The sequence below is a fragment of the Lasioglossum baleicum genome, chromosome 17 (assembly GCF_051020765.1).
Source record: "Lasioglossum baleicum chromosome 17, iyLasBale1, whole genome shotgun sequence".
NCBI lineage: Eukaryota > Metazoa > Arthropoda > Insecta > Hymenoptera > Halictidae > Lasioglossum > Lasioglossum baleicum.
In genome coordinates, this window is record NC_134945.1 from 9,634,474 (window position 1) to 9,651,801 (window position 17,328).

Consider the following 17,328-nt stretch of genomic DNA (forward strand, 5'->3'; position numbering starts at 1 on the left):
TAAAAACAACATCGCAGCATTCGTGAATTTTTAAAATCTTTTCCCGTTTTATATTTCACCCAACCAATTTCTTCATAAATGCATAAAGATCCGCAGTCTAGATATAACATAACAGCATGAAGTCTATTTATATTCAAAATAAACTGCATTTAAGTTTCGTGTAGAATGTAGAAGGTCGAAATTAAACGTAGCATGTGCATGTACGATTTGCATTGCAATCTTAGTGAATATGTAGAATGGAACGTGATGTACCATAAAATAAGAACATCTAAAGTAAACGACCGTGGGATATTAATGATTATGAGATGAGGAGAATCAATCAGCTAATGCAACCAGTTTACTAGCAACTGAGACTGAATCTATAGAAGTGATTCGACTGAGTTATGGAGAAGGTAGCATGAACTGACGCTATTCACCCAACGTTCCTTTGGGAGACATAAAAACCAGCCCACCTAGATTTTTCCCTGATCGATTATTCCGATGAGAACTTGCCGACCGTGCCTTGTCGACCCAGTAATACTGCAAATTCTCAAACTTTCATAACCATTTTCATTTTAATCACTCATTCAACCATCTGCTCTATCATTCATTACAGTGAGCTACTATGAAATTTAACCGGTTTATGATTCTATACTTGCTCGATTCCATTATGAACGCAAACTGCACTTCCTAAAGATAATAAGTAGATAATAAGCCAAAAGTAATAGCCGTAACTGAATAAAACACGAAGGATTCTATACTTGCTCTATTCTATCGTGAACGCAAACTGCACCTCCTAAAGATAATAAGTAGTTTGGCTTGGCAAGAAAGTAATTTCGGTATTTTAAGGTGAAGTAGAAAAGCGATGAACTTTTAATCATTAAAATATTTTCTTATTTATTCTTTTTGGCAAAAGAACATCGAACGAAAGGGAAAATTTCTAATTCATTAAAGTTCATTACTTGAATAAAAAATTGGGCTGTATTTCACCATAGAATACCGAAATTACTTTCTTGCCAACCCAATAGATAATAAGCCTAAAGTAATAGCCGTAACTGAATAAAACACAGGGGAAAGTTAAGATACTAAGTAGTGATTAGCACACGCATCATTTTCCATGCTTATGTAGGTAAACCGTTCTTTACAATAGCAACTTCCTATTTTCACAAATTCAATCATAACATTGCGAGAGTTTATTCAGTGATAACATTTCCCAATGCGTGAAATGGATTGAAATAATAATTTTAATCAATTCAAATGTATGTACATGTATAATGCATTTCTATGCATGCTACGAGACCCATAGTTTAGAAAATAAAATTATACCTATTTTTGTAAATTAATATTCAAATCGTTGAATTTGCATAATTCGATAAACTATTTCAAATGTCCAAACACCATTCAAAACGTTAAATTTAAACAAATCGGTCATTTGGAGCCTAATAACAATTCAATAATGATAGGCAATATTGTTGCAAATGCCTCTCCATTTAAAAAGGTAAATCATTAATAACAGAGATATTTAGGAGTCGCGACTTAAGTGTCCCATTCTAAGTCAGATTCTTGAAATCAATCAAAATTTACCTAGTACTTAATAAAACACCATTCTTAATACATTTATAACTCATAAATCAATTAATCGATTTCGATGAAATGTCCAGCATGTATATAACTGACATAGATCTACAAAATACATTTTATAAATTTTCGTTACATGTCCAAATAGAAATTTTCGTAATTCAAACTATACGCTGTGTTCCAAAAAATTTTTATCACCCTCGAGACTGACTATATATCAGAATTAATTGAAAATATTAATAGTTTCATTCGATCCCTGCTGTACAGAGGCTCGTGGAAACGTGTACGTTTTCCGACGCATCTGCAGCAAATTGTAAATAGAAATGCAGTAGGTTAATATTGTGTTACGATGCAACAAAGAGGAAGCTTAAACCGTTTGTAGTCTCCGAAGTTTCGTCAAACGAGTTGTGATTTCATCTTGATGTTACACCGCAGAGCGGAGATAGAAAACAATGGAGGGAAGGAAAGGATGGTGGAAACAGAGGGCGAAAGAGGAACGAGAGAACCGAGCTATCTTCAGTCTGGCGATATTCTACCGCGACTACATTAGACGGCTTATCCGCTCATTATGCGGCCCGACGATCGCGCTTATACTACAAACTTACGACCTTTCCGTTAAGCTCTGCGACGCAGGATCAACAAACCCCACGGTTCTTCCTTCCTGAATCATCGCGATTAAACCGACATGATTCTGAACTATGCACCTCGCCGAGAGAATTTAATTCGCCATATTTATTAATAACTGTGCATTGACCAACTATATACATGTACAGGGTGCGCCATTTGTAGGTACCATATGTTAAATGCTTATAAAATAGTGAAAACGTAATTAAATCGAGTTCGGTTTGCGATATTTATTTACTTTGGTTTATACCAATACAAAAAATTCATTTTTTAAATACAACGTCGGGCAAGTAATCACCTTTATGAACGACGCAAAGAAATGCTCGTTTTTGGGCATTTCCCATAACTTTTTGCAACGTTTCGGGCATTATTTCCGTTATTTCCTTACGGATTGCATCTTCCAGCTCCTGGAGGGACCGCGGCGCGCCAACATAAACTTTTGACTTTAAATATCCCCACAGAAAAAAGTCTGGAGCAGTCTGGAGGCGTCAAATCCGGCGAACGTGGAGGCCAATTGTAATCGCCATTTTTCGAGATTAAGCGATTCGGGAACAATCTTCTGAGGAGAGTCATTGTGCTGGTGTTAAGTTATTCATGGTGAATAATGGTATGAAATGAGCTGTCAAATACGCTAGAATATTCTCCGGAATGTTTACGAATAACAATTGTTTTAGCGTTTAACATATGGTACCTACAGACGGCGCACCCTGTAGATGTATATGTATGTCAAACTTTAATGACCAGAGCGATTGGAGCCAAAACTATCCATGCAGATCTGTTCTTGCAAATTACTATTTGCATTAGTTCCTTCTTATGTAAACCTGACATAGAAGGCCCGAAAATAATTCATAATTTTCTCGAACAATGTTTCGTAAGAATATAAAAACAATGTAACCCCTCTGTAATGTACACTACCGCTCAAATGTACAGGGTGTACCAGACCACCCGTACCACCCATTTATAATCTCGAAAATAGGTTATTTTCAAAAATTCAAAGTGTTTCTTTTATCAATCAGATGCGCTCTATCAAATGATGATATTTTTAACTTCCGGTTTCGGCCGGAAATAGGTAATTGAGACCGGAAGTTACATTTTTCAAATGGAACATGGAACATTTTTTATTACGGATTCGGATTCTATGCGATAAAACAAGAAACTTTTGCCTGAAACATTTTTTTCAAGAAATGGCATTTTATGTCCTTATATAACCTTCAAAATGAGTCTGGGCGAAATAATGTTTTCCTTATCTGTGTCATATAGCCCAATTTTTTTATTCAAGCAATGAACTTTAATCAATAAAATATTTTCCACTTTGCTCGATGAACTTTTGCTATCTTTCTGGGTTATGCCAAGAGCAGGTAGTGAAAACATTATTTCGCAGACTCATATTGAAGGACATAAAATGACATTTTCTGAAAAAATGTTTCAGACAAAAGTTTCTTGTTTTTTTTTTGCATAGAATCCGAATCCGTAATAAAAAATGTTCCATGTTCCATTTGAAAAATGTAACTTCCGGTCTCAATTATTTATTTCCGGCCGAAACCGGAAGTTAAAAATATCATCATTTGATAGAGCGCATCTGATTTATAAAAGAAACACTTTGAATTTTTGAAAATAACCTATTTTCGAGATTATAATTTCCATGTACCAATAACTAACTTACTTTCCGACTCGTTGTCAGCTGTACATATTTGTTGTCGAAACGTTCTAAATGGATTATGTTTAGAAGCGGGAAGAAAAGTTCGAGCTAAAAGCCGGGTGACTCGGCAAAATTCACGGGCATCAGCGATTTCAAATGCCCGAATCGATGGAAGAACGAAAGAAGAAGAAAGGACACCGGTGCTCGCTGAAAAGACTGCACTTAACGTGGCGGATATACGTATATCGTTCCGCCGCACGGAACGGAAGTGATATGTGACCACGCTTACCGGTACGACTAAACGCACTATTTCTTGTTCAGTCGCCGAACTACCCTCGAGAATCCCACGACAGATCCGAAGGAGTACATTTAGCGAGAGTTACAATTGCTTTCGGCTCTGGCGAATTCCTAAGGGAGAGTCGGTCGGCAATTTTCTATCAATTGCTATTACAGTATTTTCTGCGTAAATGTCGTACCGTCGGGGCTGCCGAACGACAGTTATAGAAGACGTACACCATTCCAAATATGTATCACGTTATTTGTAATGTGACGAACGCAAAGAAACATAGCGATTGAAAGAGATAGAGAGACTGGACTCATATCAAAGGACTCTTGCCAGCTCAGCTTTTTAATTCGAAAATCAAATTTCTTATTTTTGTTTTACGTCAATGAAACTTTTACGGTCTTATTGTATCGTTTTTCTGATTAAAATGACACCAAACGTGATATGGTTACGATCATAATTACTTCTGCAATAAGTGATTAAAGTTTCGGACTTCACATTTACGATTGAGGTACACGAATTCTTAACTGCGCTTGTTACACAAATAATTATGATTGTAACTATATCGTGTTTCGTGACATTTTAATTGGAAAAGCGAAACGAATACAATGGTAAATATATTTCATAAAAATTCATAAAAAAGCAAATATAAGAACGCTTAATTTTTTATTTTCCATTTGCCACCCTCTTTCACGTATGAAAGAGAATGTGAATAATAAAAGTGTGATGTGAAAAATAGTTTTCTAAAGAAAATCGTAAAACAGACCACAAGGTCAACTCAATTTTTTTTTAATGGACTATGAGGGCCAAACGTTTATAGATTCACATAATCTATATTAAGTCGATTAACATGTACTTCAAATGCTCGTTTCGAAATTTTAAAAGTATCAAAGATTTAAGGTTTTTAAGGACTAGAAAGTATCAATGGAATTCGAGTTGGTCGGAGAGAGAGAGAGAGAGAGAGAACTACTTCCTAAATAGTTTCATAAAAATCGAATTAAAATTGCATGTCAAAAATATAGATTGAACAAAACAGATATTTTGTATGCTCTTTGCGTTTTTGAACTGTACAGAAACGCTGCGTCGATAACAGACAGAGGTGCCATCTGTCGTCGAACAGAAGAAAGTATGATTTGAAATATTTCTCTCCCGCGTAAATATCACGGTACGATACAAGCGAAATGAAAACAATCGATCTGAAAATTAAGAATACTTACGTGTAAAGTTAATGATATTATTCCCATAATTTAATCGTTTAATCCTCAAGTGCCGATATAGAATCTTAGTGACTTTTATGGAACTTCCTAAATTACTGTCACTTTGATTACACATTTGCAAAGGAAACATTAATCGTGCTATGTATTTACTTTAATGTAAAAGACAAATATTGATTGAAATACTTGGTTGTGGTGAGATAGTAGAAATGGTATCAGTAGACTGCGGATCTTTATGCAAAATAAAAATATTCTGCATCGATTGTGGAGAAAGCAGGAATAAAATAAAAATTGATTTCATTCCTTAATGACTTTTTGTTAAGTTAAAAACAATATTAGAATATTCTTGAATTTTTCTAATCTATTACTGTTTTATATTTCACCCAACTAATTTCTTCATAAATGCATAAAGATCCACAGTCTAGTTATCAGCATTAAAGAGTTAAATCTAAGACTTACCTATTTCCTTGGTCGTCATGGCAGCCGGACCCGCAGATTTGACTTCATGACCCTGGGAATCGCCACTATTTTTAACAAACTGCCAATCTTCCCTCAGCTTCTTCAGTTTTTCCTGTTGAATTTCAAATATCGAGATATTAAAACAATATGAAATATCAAAATATCAAATCTCCTTTACTGAATGTATTGAAAATTACATTTCTTTTTCATTAGGGTTCCTGAAGTCGCTTAACCCCTTGCCTTGTACATAATGTTGAGTTCACTCGTGATGAAGATTTCAAACAAAATATACTAAAAGATCATTAACTATGTGGCAAATTCTGTGGAATTGGAAGTAGAATGGCCCTTACGTGACGAGAAACGAGAAACAGACGACTACATCGCACACCATTGTTTATCGACTTTGATCATTAATAATTTTAAAACGAAGCCGAAATCGCGTAATATGTACCGTCACTCTTGATTTATTTCGCCTTACAGGAACAACCCTTCAAATATTTTACACACGTGGTCGAACACGTTCTATGCACTGGCATTAAAGATATATTAGACCTCTTGGAGGTCTATTGCTGCATGCATCATGAGGGGGTGGGAACACAACTACAATACTAAGAGAAAAATACTGCATACGAACTTGTATGTTTTACATAAACTTATAAATCATGGATTATAAATAACACAATCAAATTGTGGAAGTTGTAAAAAGAAATAAAATATTATTAAATTTTATATGACAACCAGCAGAACATTTGATGCGCAAAATTAGCATGTACAGTAGAATTTATGATATAGAAAAGCAAAAACGTAAGGGGGTAGACTCTCGTTTCCAGGATTGCGCCTTCTCATTTCTCGTTTCTCTCTCTCAAAGAAAATGCTAAGAAAAACATCAATCTAGGCCGCAATCATCCTCAAAAGTCATATTTTCGTTTACGAGGCGTAATTTGCATTATTCGGAAACATAAAGCTGCGTATGTAGCTGTTTTCATAAAGCTGCGACAACTATATGCTGCCGAATAATGAAAGTTACGCCTTGTAAACGTAAAAATAGGACTTTTGAGGGCGATTGTGAACTAGATTGATCTTTCATCTAGCGCTTTTGGCTACTGAAAAACTCCATCTTTACATTATCGAGAAATGAGAAGGCGCATCCCGTACCCTTGCAATCCTAGAAACGAGTCTACCTCCTTAATCTTGAAATATTTTTATCTGATCTGCGTCACCTGGGAGCATACTTCCAGTAGGTGAAAGTTCTAAAAGTAAATGTTTTTTAAAAGTCAAGGCTGAAACACGTCGTCTTACATCACTTCACAGTGATAATGCCGAAAGAAATAGTCATGTAGTGCAATCATTAAACATATCTAATTCTCCGGCATACCTTCTATTGCATATATTTTTTGTACTCACTTGTAATTCCACAGATATTGGTTGTTTTGCAGACTCGCACTCTTTCTCCAAGTTAGTATAGTTCTCCAATACATCCTTAACTTCCATTTCGCGGTCTTCTACCTTAGTCTGTGCACACATTATTTAACGGTTAACACTGCTACATCGTTTGCAGCCAATAGACACATTAATACTTACCATAACATTATTAATTACTTCCATTCGATCTTGTTCAGATAGGTCTCGAGATATGGTTATTCTTGTTCGCGTTTCCATGACCCATGCCATAACAGCATCCAAAGTAAGAATGTATTTTTTAAGAGAGGCAAGCTTATTTTCAACATATTCCCGGTGATTCGAAAGATTTGAATTAGCCTATAAATTTAAATAATTGAATTAATTGTCATTTATTGCAAGATGTAATTCGCGAATTTCAGAAAATAAATTTGAAACAGAACCTTATCCATATCAACAAGGAGTTTATTGCATTCGTCTTCTCCTGGGGGTGTTGTATTTTGATGCATTAAATTTTGCAATGACCTTTTACGGGTCGAGAGTTCTTCTTGTTTTGCCTAAAAACATCAGTTTTTTTAGTATTACATATTTTTTAATAGTAGACAGATATAAAACCTCGTACACAGTGGGTTGACAAGTTTATGTTTGGAAGGAAAATATACAAAAAGGGAGAGTTCAATGCTATTTATGTCTTGGCACGGTTTCGTTTATGCAGTCGTGGCATGAGAAGGTATTATTAGGTTTCCTTTCAGTGTGTTTGATAACGTTACCGTGGACAGTGCAGAAACCATAAGTTTTTAATCAAGAAATAAATAAATTTTCTACAAAGTATTATGTATTGAAAACGTCAATCGCGTGCACAATTGATAGAAAAACTATGAGTTAATATATTAACGTGACTACTACTTTTATATAAACTTTCTTCATATGACACAATTTGTTGTTTTGAAAGGAAAAATAATTAGTTGTTTAAGTGCAACTTACTTTGATAAGTGACAATCTTATTGACAGAGAAGTTTCATCAGATGGATTAGCTGCAGACACCAGCAATGAATTTATCTGTTCCAAGATGTTACAAACATTGTCCAAAATTCTTCCTTCAGTATTCACTTTTCTTTCCATGGCGAAATTCCTTAAAAGATATAGTATTAACATTAATATAAAGAAAAGTTTATTAGTATACATAAGATTACTGATTAAACATAAACTAATCTAATATTTTGCAAACATCGCGAAAAATAGAATTAATTAAATCTAGTACGTTTTCAAGTTTTCACGCGAATTTCTTTATTAGATTCGAGATTATTCTGCGTTGAACACTACAGCACCACAGGCAAATCACAACTGAAATAGCTCAATAGGGAGAATAGCTTGAATGTAACGTGTCCATCAAAATCATCGAGCTACTATTCTTAAGATCAAACTACAAAACAGCAAAATGACTATAAATAATTTGCAGCGAATACGATGCATACTTCTCTTTTCTTGTATTTAATTCGACCACTATATTTTGCCAACGGCGTCTTATCATTTCAATCATGTCTTTCAGTTCGACCATGTCTTCTGGCTTGGAACGAGTAAATATACTAGCACTCGAGACGTTAATATTATTAACGGTTCGTTGCATTCTCGAAATTTCTTGTTCCAATTCAAATATTTTTGTCTTTGATGATTTCGAGTGCCCAGATGAATTCACTTTCTTCAAAGATTCTTCTGTTTTATCCAACCATTCAGAGAAACTTTTACACGTGTGGCAAAGTTCCTTCCACTTCTCGTAGCATTTGTCCCAACGATTATATCTTTCTACATAGCTCTGATTAACATTGATCCATTCCTCTCGTAGTTTGTCGCTCAATCGTCTTATTTGCTCGGCTTTATCCCTTCGTAATTGCGAAGCAACGTTTTCAAAAACTGAGTTAATCTCCTCGATGCTCGGTTTCAGAATATTCAAAGCATTACTGATCTTTTTCAAACAGTCTTCTTGGTTCGCGAACATTTCATAATCATCGCCATTCAACGGCATCGAATTTAGAGATCTGGTTACTGTTACTACAGCTTCTCTGATCTTATTGACTCTCGTGTTAAATTCCTGCAGGTCAATCCTGCCCACATCCTACAAGACATGAAATGAAACGGTAACTTTTACAACGATAATAACTTCCAACAAAAAATATGCACTAACGATCAAAATCGAGGAAAAATATTCTTTTTCCACGAAATTGCAACAGTTTAAATTTTTACTTTTATTATGATTAGACAGCGGATCTTTATGCAAACTAAAAATTTTCCACATGGATTGCAACAAATTCGAGTGAAGTAGAAAATAATTTTTTGTCTTAATATGTTTAATAAATCGAAAATAATGTAACGGAATTTTTCAATTCTTCTAATGTGTTTACTGTTTTAAATTACACCTACTCATTTTTGTTGTAAATGCATAAAATCTGCTATTTAATTATGATCGTTTGTGTTATGTTGCTATTACTCATTTATACACACCACTTCAACTTTCTTATCGGTAACGTGTTTGTCCTTATCCTTACTGCCACTGTATCTTTTAAATTGTGAACTAACTTCTTGCCACCTACTGTTGATACTATAACGCACAGTTTCGGAGTATCCAACATTCAATCTCTTTAATTCAACAGCTAGTTCGTTCAGTTTATGAACCTGTTCTCGCTTAGCGTCAAACTCTACTATGAAAGACTCTAATTGGCCCTCGTAGTTATTCACTTGCTCAAGTTTTAATGGGACATCTCTAAACCAATCTTCAAACTCTGCCACCAAGTTATTATATTGTCGCAACATATCTTCACCCCGTTGCGCTTGTATTCTTCTAGTTTCAATCTCCGACATAACTTGGTGCCACTTGCTCCTCAACTTGTCCTGATGTTCATTCTTTATCTTCTCAGCTCTAACAGGATCAGATGCGTGTACTGTCATGACTAGACCATCGCCTTTGCTAATCAGAGCTGCTGCATCTGGTGCAAGACTACTAACTTCACCTTCTAGTACCTGAAACATAAACCGCATGTAAACTTATAAATAAAAAGATTGATATATAAGAGTACTGTAAAATTGTATTATATTTATACAAACCTCAAGGCGCTTTGCAGGATCTTTCTCATTGCTAATGCTACTAATGCTCATAAACATAACATCCATTCTATGTAACATTTTCTGAGCAGACTGTTCAAACTCTAGAATACATTTTTCCAGACCAGTTCTGGACAAGGATGTTAAAGCCTTGAAAGGTCGCCTGATGCCTAACATCTTGGTCTCAGATCTTTGCTGCGATTCTTGCGACAACTTTTCAGCTTGTATCTGTGCATAACAATATTGTGAAAAAAGTCTCGAACAAAAATTGATAAAGTATCTTAACATGTTCGCTACCAGCGTCGTATACACGCAGTCAGTCAAAAAAGTTTCCATATACGTTTACAGTGGACCACATAACTTGAATTTTCTCAAGAATTTAGAAGAAATAGTTTACTAAATGATGTGCAAAGAAAATTTCAAGAATATTGTAATTGACAGGAATTACGTTATTTATATTCGTAAAGTTCATAACTAGACTGCGAATCTTTATGCAAAATAAAAATTGTCTGTATCGATTGCAAGAAATAGAAAAACTGAATTGAACGATATCTCTTCCCTTAACGATTTTAATAGAGGAGAAATCATATATTGACATCTTCAATTTTTAAAATTTTTCAACAATTTTGAATTTCATCTACTCAATTTTGCTATAAATGCATAAAGATCCGCAGTCTATTCATAAATGTTTGTATAATTTAGAAGAGATTACGCAGCATTCGATGAAACATAATTGCGAAGGTTGTTGTCAAAACGAACACTGATAGAAAACGTGTTAAATGTTATTGAATGTCATGTTAACCATCACCTATCACTATTCGTATACACGAAATCGTTTTATTATGATTCAATATTTGTAACAAGTTATTACCAATGAATTATATTACAAACGCTATCAAATTTTCAATGGCAAACTTGGTGCCATTAAAATTACCTTGCCCAAGAGGTGCTCAACATGTTCTCCTAAATTTGGGTCTTCCCCTTCTGAACTGGAGCTTCCAACGTCATTTTCTGTGTCGTCGGAGAAAATTAAGATATCGTCAGTTTCTTTGTCGCTTCCGTAAAAACTTTCACAGTCCTCTAACGTATCATCTTTGGACATACTTCTTGCGCGTCTGTACAACGAAGTTCGGAGGCTCTTTTCAGAATCCAAATTCTCTTTTTCATTAGAGCGTAGTTTAAAAACCTGTGTGTCTCTATCATATGTGGATTCTTTGTCATTAATATGTTCTTTCCTTCGTCTCGGGTAAGTGATTGGCGATGGAAATGCTGAGTGAGTAGTTCCTGCATTTGATTTCGATTTGGTTTTGGTATCGGTCTCGTCAAGAATAAGATACTCGGCAACGCTGTCTTTATCTTTCCATGTATACGGTATGGGCTCTTTAGTACTATTTACATTGCAATACAATTGTACGTTCGTCGACGGTTTACTACTTTCTACTTTGATTAACCTGCTGTTCGAAACCTGACTGTTCGATTGCGCGCTCTCAGGATCTAACTTAAGTGTCAACTTCTTCGTATTTTTTGCAGAATATGGATCCACTAATTTAGCTTTCTTTAAAATAGGGATTAGCTCTCTTTTTTTGTTAACGATTTGCCCTCCGCTAGAAATCTTTCCTCTGGCTTCTTTGTCCTCAGTGTCAGTGTCTACCGATTCTGGCTCCGTCTCTGTGTCTTCGACGATTTCTACTCTTTCGACAACCTGTGGCATCAATCCTACGCTAACGTTCGCACTCGGCAATATTACATGATCTTCGGGAGATGCGACGGACTTTTTAATCTCCATTTCTTTTACCTCTACGATTCGGAAGGGATTCGTTTGCGCATTATATTCGTTATATGGTTTGGAATCGCTTGTAACCAACGTATTGGTGGATACTTGAGAAAATAAGGTACTATTTTTCGACAAAAAGAACTCCTCGTCGGGCATGTAGACATCTCTGTCGGGGGACGAAGAAGGCAAATCATCGTCAATGTGAACGACTTGAGGCTGAGAGGTTTGAACGACATCCGGTATAGAGCTCATGTCTAATTTTCGTCTAACAGTTCTACTAACGTCTACGATTTTAGTATTTACTTTCTCGGACTTTGCGGAAGACTTCCTGCTTCTATGAACGATAGCAATCGGTGAGCTCTCGGGTGTGGTTTTAACATTAATTTGATTATCGTCGAACGCAGGATTCAGATATCCTATCCCGTATATTTTCTCATTCTTATCAATTAATTTGGTCTCTTTTTTAACTAGCTGCACTGAAGTTTGTTCCGTTTGTCTGGACGGTTTAATGCGTCCGTAATTGTCTCTCCCCTTAGTCTCTCCCACCTTACTCTTTATTAATAAATTGTCTGTGATTTTGTGGATCCATTCCTGTGAAAACATGATAGGTAACAGTGTATTCATGGACAGGCGACAGTTAATTGAAAGAGCATGTTAATAGTGTGACAATATCAAAGCGCATGGCCGAATGAAAGTGACAATGCAATCTCGTTGTGCAAACAAAAGCTTTTTTTCTGTTGCATGTGTATTTCCATCACCAATACAAAAAACTCGGAGCACATTTTATGTCATTCCTTATTGCAGTTTTTTCCTGGCAAATCGTGTTCAGACCTCTCTAGGAAATTCTATACAAGGGGAGAGACAATGTCCCAAATAATTGACCAGTAACAATGCATTGCCATCTACCAAAGGTGATATCTGTTTCTCCACTAACAACAAGAATATTATATGTACATAGCTTAACAAAAACACCTCTTGGACAAAGTATTTCTTATACTTCACTAATACGCAATTATAACTTACACATAGTAAATAGTGATTTGGTAAAAGGGTGCGTAATGATTAAACTTATGTGATTATTAAATGTAGTCAAGTATTTGCAAAGTGACAGTTAATTACAGAATAATCGGGTGATTGTTCGGAATCCCCCTAATCCGATTGCCCCCCTCACCGATTTCGATGATTTTGAAATATGATGTTGGAAGCACGATTCTGAACAACTTTTCTCTATACGTATACGTTACCGAGATATTTGCAAACAACTACCCACCACAGCGAATTCTTTCCTTTTTAATTGATCTTGCTCGTTCTTTAGAGGCTGCTAACCCTATTAAAATTCGTTTAAAATGGCGAAGTTCGCCGTAGTGGACGTGACAGCCTTTTACAAATATCTCAACATGTATAAGGAAAAGTTATCCACAGAATGACGACCTTGAAAACATATTTCGAGGGCATTGAAATCGACGAGGTCCCCCCATTCCGAATGATTACCAATAACTGATCCTAAAGAACACCACAATCAAGATTTAGATCGTTTGATTATAAATTTCTAATTAACAGTAACGAATTTTACAAGTCAAACAGAATATTTTCTTTTTAATGAGATATACGTAATGGTACTATAAAGCACAAGCATTACATATACCAAATGTTAAGATAAAGAACAAGCAATACAAGCCGTGAGAAAATAAGCGATGGATGGTATTTGAAACTGCCAACAATTAACTTACTTGTATTCTGTTTGATATCTCTTCCCATTTGTTGCACACTTCTGCCACTTTTGGGTAGTAAGTATAACGTTGCAATTGGTTAACCTTTGGTTTTGTTTCTATCATGTCGCTTTGGACTACCTGCGAAGAAACATTATTTTATCATATTTGTTTACAATTAAATTTACATCTCTCCTTTCCAAATCAATTACTATGCAATTTTCAATTACCTTGCACTGTTCGAAATGACTTTCTGTCAATTGATCAACTGGGACATTATCCAGTTCATTCAGCTTTTCTTCGACTTGTGAAAGCCACGCGTTTATTTCGTCAACGTTGGGTTCCTCCTGAAATTATATTATATTCCATTAAATTAGTACTAATACTCTTCAAATATAAATATTTACCTCCGAAGCATTGCATAGTTTCAGCCTTTTTTCGGTGTTTGCTAATCTGGTCACAACATCTGACAATTTCTCCTTAAGCTGCTCCAAACACAGTGGATCACAAAGCTTGGAAAACTCTTCTTGTGATTTCAACAACTTATCTCTCACGACATTTAATCTTGGAATTACTTCCGTCATTGTTTCCTATTTAAATATGTATTTAGATATTTTGCATACAAATATTAGCAGTCTTGTATACAGTAGGAACTTCATCAACAGGATTTCTCTTTTTTGGTTTGTACAGATAACACGTTTCTTTAAAATTTGATTGATAAAAGCAAATTGACGAATATAAAAATAGTGTCCTCGAAATATCTGAATAGTGCAGAATAAGAAATGCTATAAGAAAATGTATTTATGCAATGATTTAAAATAGTATACATGTGACCAATTAATTTCTTTTGAGCAGTATATAATTATCCAAAGTATGTGTTCATATCTATGAGTTTTCTAATTTCAAATTTTTAATAAAAATTCTGTCGTGTAATTGTCAATATCATCTGTTACTATACCTAAATACATATATGTTATATACACAGAATATATCTTCTTGGTTGTTTCTTCAGGTTACCTTCCTGGTTAATAGAGAACCTACTGTACCAGACAATATTCCGACATTCTTAAAAATATGATCCCTCTACTTACTCGAACATATATCGCAATGACGGGTAAATCAGGCATATTCTTTTGTTTATCTAATTCTTTGTTAATACTATCTATAGACATGTTAATGTAAGACATATTCTTATATATGTCACGTGACAAATCCAAAGCTGTTTCCAACATTGATTTTGACTGTGTTATATGCGATCCCAACTGCAATAAACCGAAACAGTAAAACAAAACGCTGTTAGACAATTGTAAAATACAAGATTCAATAGGACACGATGCAGTGTTTCGTTTAATTGAAACTTCTTTACATTTAATGTCCTTTAAATTTCCATATTCTATCAATGATCTATCCACATTACCTTATTATACAATTCTTTCAACATATCGATTCGTTTAGAGAACTTCTCCGGTTCGGCAACGTTTTTCTCTTCAACTAATTTTCTGCCAGTGAGAATAATATTTTCAATCTCACTTTTAATTTCGCTCAATGTTTGGTAGAAACGCTACAAAATAGAGACAGCCTATTATATTATTTTGTTCGTGTGACGAAACGACGAAGAATGCTGTTTGAATAATAAGTTACCAAACAATGCTTTAGTTGACCGTCAATAGCTTCCGGATCTTCCGAAGATAATTCTAACAAACACGTCGCTTCTTCTATTCCTCGAAGTTCTCGCAAAGCACTGGACAATCTTGGCTCCAAATTGGTTGGGCAGCAGAAACGCTGGAATTTCTTTTGCACCTCGGTAAACGTCTGTTCTATCAGAGATAGCTGTTCTTGCAATCTCAGTGCAACTTCTTGTTTTCCAGCAGCTTTGTAAGATTCAATTTGCATTGCCATATCTTGAAGCGTCGATTGTTGATGCTCCATCTTCTCCATTAATTTCTAAAGATCGTAAAGAAATTAATTTTAAATTCTCCTTTTTCCCCAGTTCTTCTATATGCTCAACTGTTAGTTACAATAAACTACTAACGACAAGCGAAATATCTTAAAAGTGTAATCATAAATTTTCAACGCGTATTTTCATACAGTGTAAAACAAACTTGTTCAAGGAATGAAAACATTCACTTTGCCATACTCTTGCAGAGCGATACATTATCAAGAATGATTCGTTTGTACGTGGATTTTATAATTCTTTTATCAAAGCAGATAGACAAGGAAGTAACAAAAATTCGATAACAGACCTGATAATCATGAGGTAAATCATCGGCAGTAAGGTCGCAGTCAAGAAGTGCAGTTAATTCAGAATCTATTTGCGTTAAGAAGTCTTGAAGAGCACGAATGCATCCTTCTGATTGCTGTGCTTGCTTCATTGATCCTTCCAGCAGTTTAGCCCGCTGCCCTGCCTACTCAAAATATAATTCTAATCTTTCACATAACTTTATTAAACATATTTTGCTATATATAATTTTACGACTGCGAAATTAATAATATAATCGACGATTGAAACCTAAATTCTGTTTTCAATTTTAAACGTCTGGCATAAAGACTGCAAATCTTAAGTAGTATCTGATGAATCATAAGTAAACGAACAATAAGTATGAAGAAAAATCATTTATCAGAAGGACTACAACAATTTTTCCAAACAAACTTAAACGGTCTTCAAACATATCTCAATGTGCATCTCTAAATGTGGTTTAGCACTAATGCATGCAGTTAGGAATAGATACAATTTTGAATGTTAAACACAAGTTTAGAAAAAAAAATTAACATCTGAAGCATTTTGAATGTATACATAGCATAATAAGTATCAAGACTTAATGATTTCTACATATGCATATAGAGAACAGTTGCATACCTGATTATTCAGACTTTCCCAACGATTCGTCAAGCTCTCAACATCTGATTGAATAGATTGCGTCATGATATTACTTTCGATCAGCTGTTTACCGATTTCTTGGATTTTCTCAAGCCTCATTTCCGGATGATTTCGTATATAATTCTCCAAATCCTTTTCGAAGCAATATTATATTACGTTTTAAATATAGATTATGCATCAATATGCAGTCCTTCATACGACTTATACTTACGTCAAGTTCTTCTGAGATTTCTTCAGCATCAGTAGCACTTTCTGTAGATCTCTTAAGTCGTTTGTCTAATTTATCTAACCAGGCACTTGCTTGTGCAACCAGAGCACGAAACTCACCGTACTCGTGGCTTGCGTTCTGCAAGTGTCTGTACCGCTCGTAAATACGATCTGTAACGTCGGTCCATCGAGCATTCAAGAACGTAAAACGTCTACCAAGTTCTTGAACCGAGGATCCTTCTGAACTCAACAACTTGTCATTGCCCATTTCATTAAGGTTTCTGAATTCTTCGACTCGTTTGTCAATCTTTTCTTTCAGTAACTGATATCGTCCACGAACTTGAAACAGTTCCACCGAAGAAGTTATTTTCGTTTCAGCCGGTATTTCTTTTTCTAAAGCTGACAGCCACTTTGTAAAGTCTTCTATTCCATTGATTATCTATATGATTTTTAAAAATATATTAAATATTGTACAGTATGTTATTTTCCC

The 17,328-nt window shown here is 34.9% G+C and overlaps 1 protein-coding gene across 12 annotated transcripts in view; it reads right to left on the reverse strand.

Moving 5' to 3' along the window:
* LOC143217586 (dystrophin, isoforms A/C/F/G/H) overlaps nt 1-17,328 on the reverse strand; it is a 1,095,306-nt gene that overhangs the window by 1,035,074 nt on the left and 42,904 nt on the right. For 10 of the 12 annotated variants that reach the window (XM_076442042.1, XM_076442040.1, XM_076442041.1 and 7 more), the window contains 18 exons: nt 16,843-17,277; nt 16,611-16,763; nt 15,997-16,158; nt 15,395-15,697; nt 15,171-15,314; nt 14,845-15,015; nt 14,161-14,343; nt 13,984-14,100; nt 13,775-13,894; nt 11,205-12,635; nt 10,274-10,498; nt 9,674-10,189; nt 8,650-9,287; nt 8,159-8,306; nt 7,618-7,731; nt 7,358-7,534; nt 7,181-7,288; nt 5,777-5,888 (listed from right to left, as the gene is read on the reverse strand). In XM_076442042.1, coding sequence (XP_076298157.1) covers nt 5,777-5,888; nt 7,181-7,288; nt 7,358-7,534; nt 7,618-7,731; nt 8,159-8,306; nt 8,650-9,287; nt 9,674-10,189; nt 10,274-10,498; nt 11,205-12,635; nt 13,775-13,894; nt 13,984-14,100; nt 14,161-14,343; nt 14,845-15,015; nt 15,171-15,314; nt 15,395-15,697; nt 15,997-16,158; nt 16,611-16,763; nt 16,843-17,277 — 5,257 coding nt within the window. The remainder of the gene's footprint in view (nt 1-5,776; nt 5,889-7,180; nt 7,289-7,357; nt 7,535-7,617; nt 7,732-8,158; nt 8,307-8,649; nt 9,288-9,673; nt 10,190-10,273; nt 10,499-11,204; nt 12,636-13,774; nt 13,895-13,983; nt 14,101-14,160; nt 14,344-14,844; nt 15,016-15,170; nt 15,315-15,394; nt 15,698-15,996; nt 16,159-16,610; nt 16,764-16,842; nt 17,278-17,328) is intronic. The other 2 variants (XM_076442046.1, XM_076442049.1) reach the window with 2 other exon arrangements.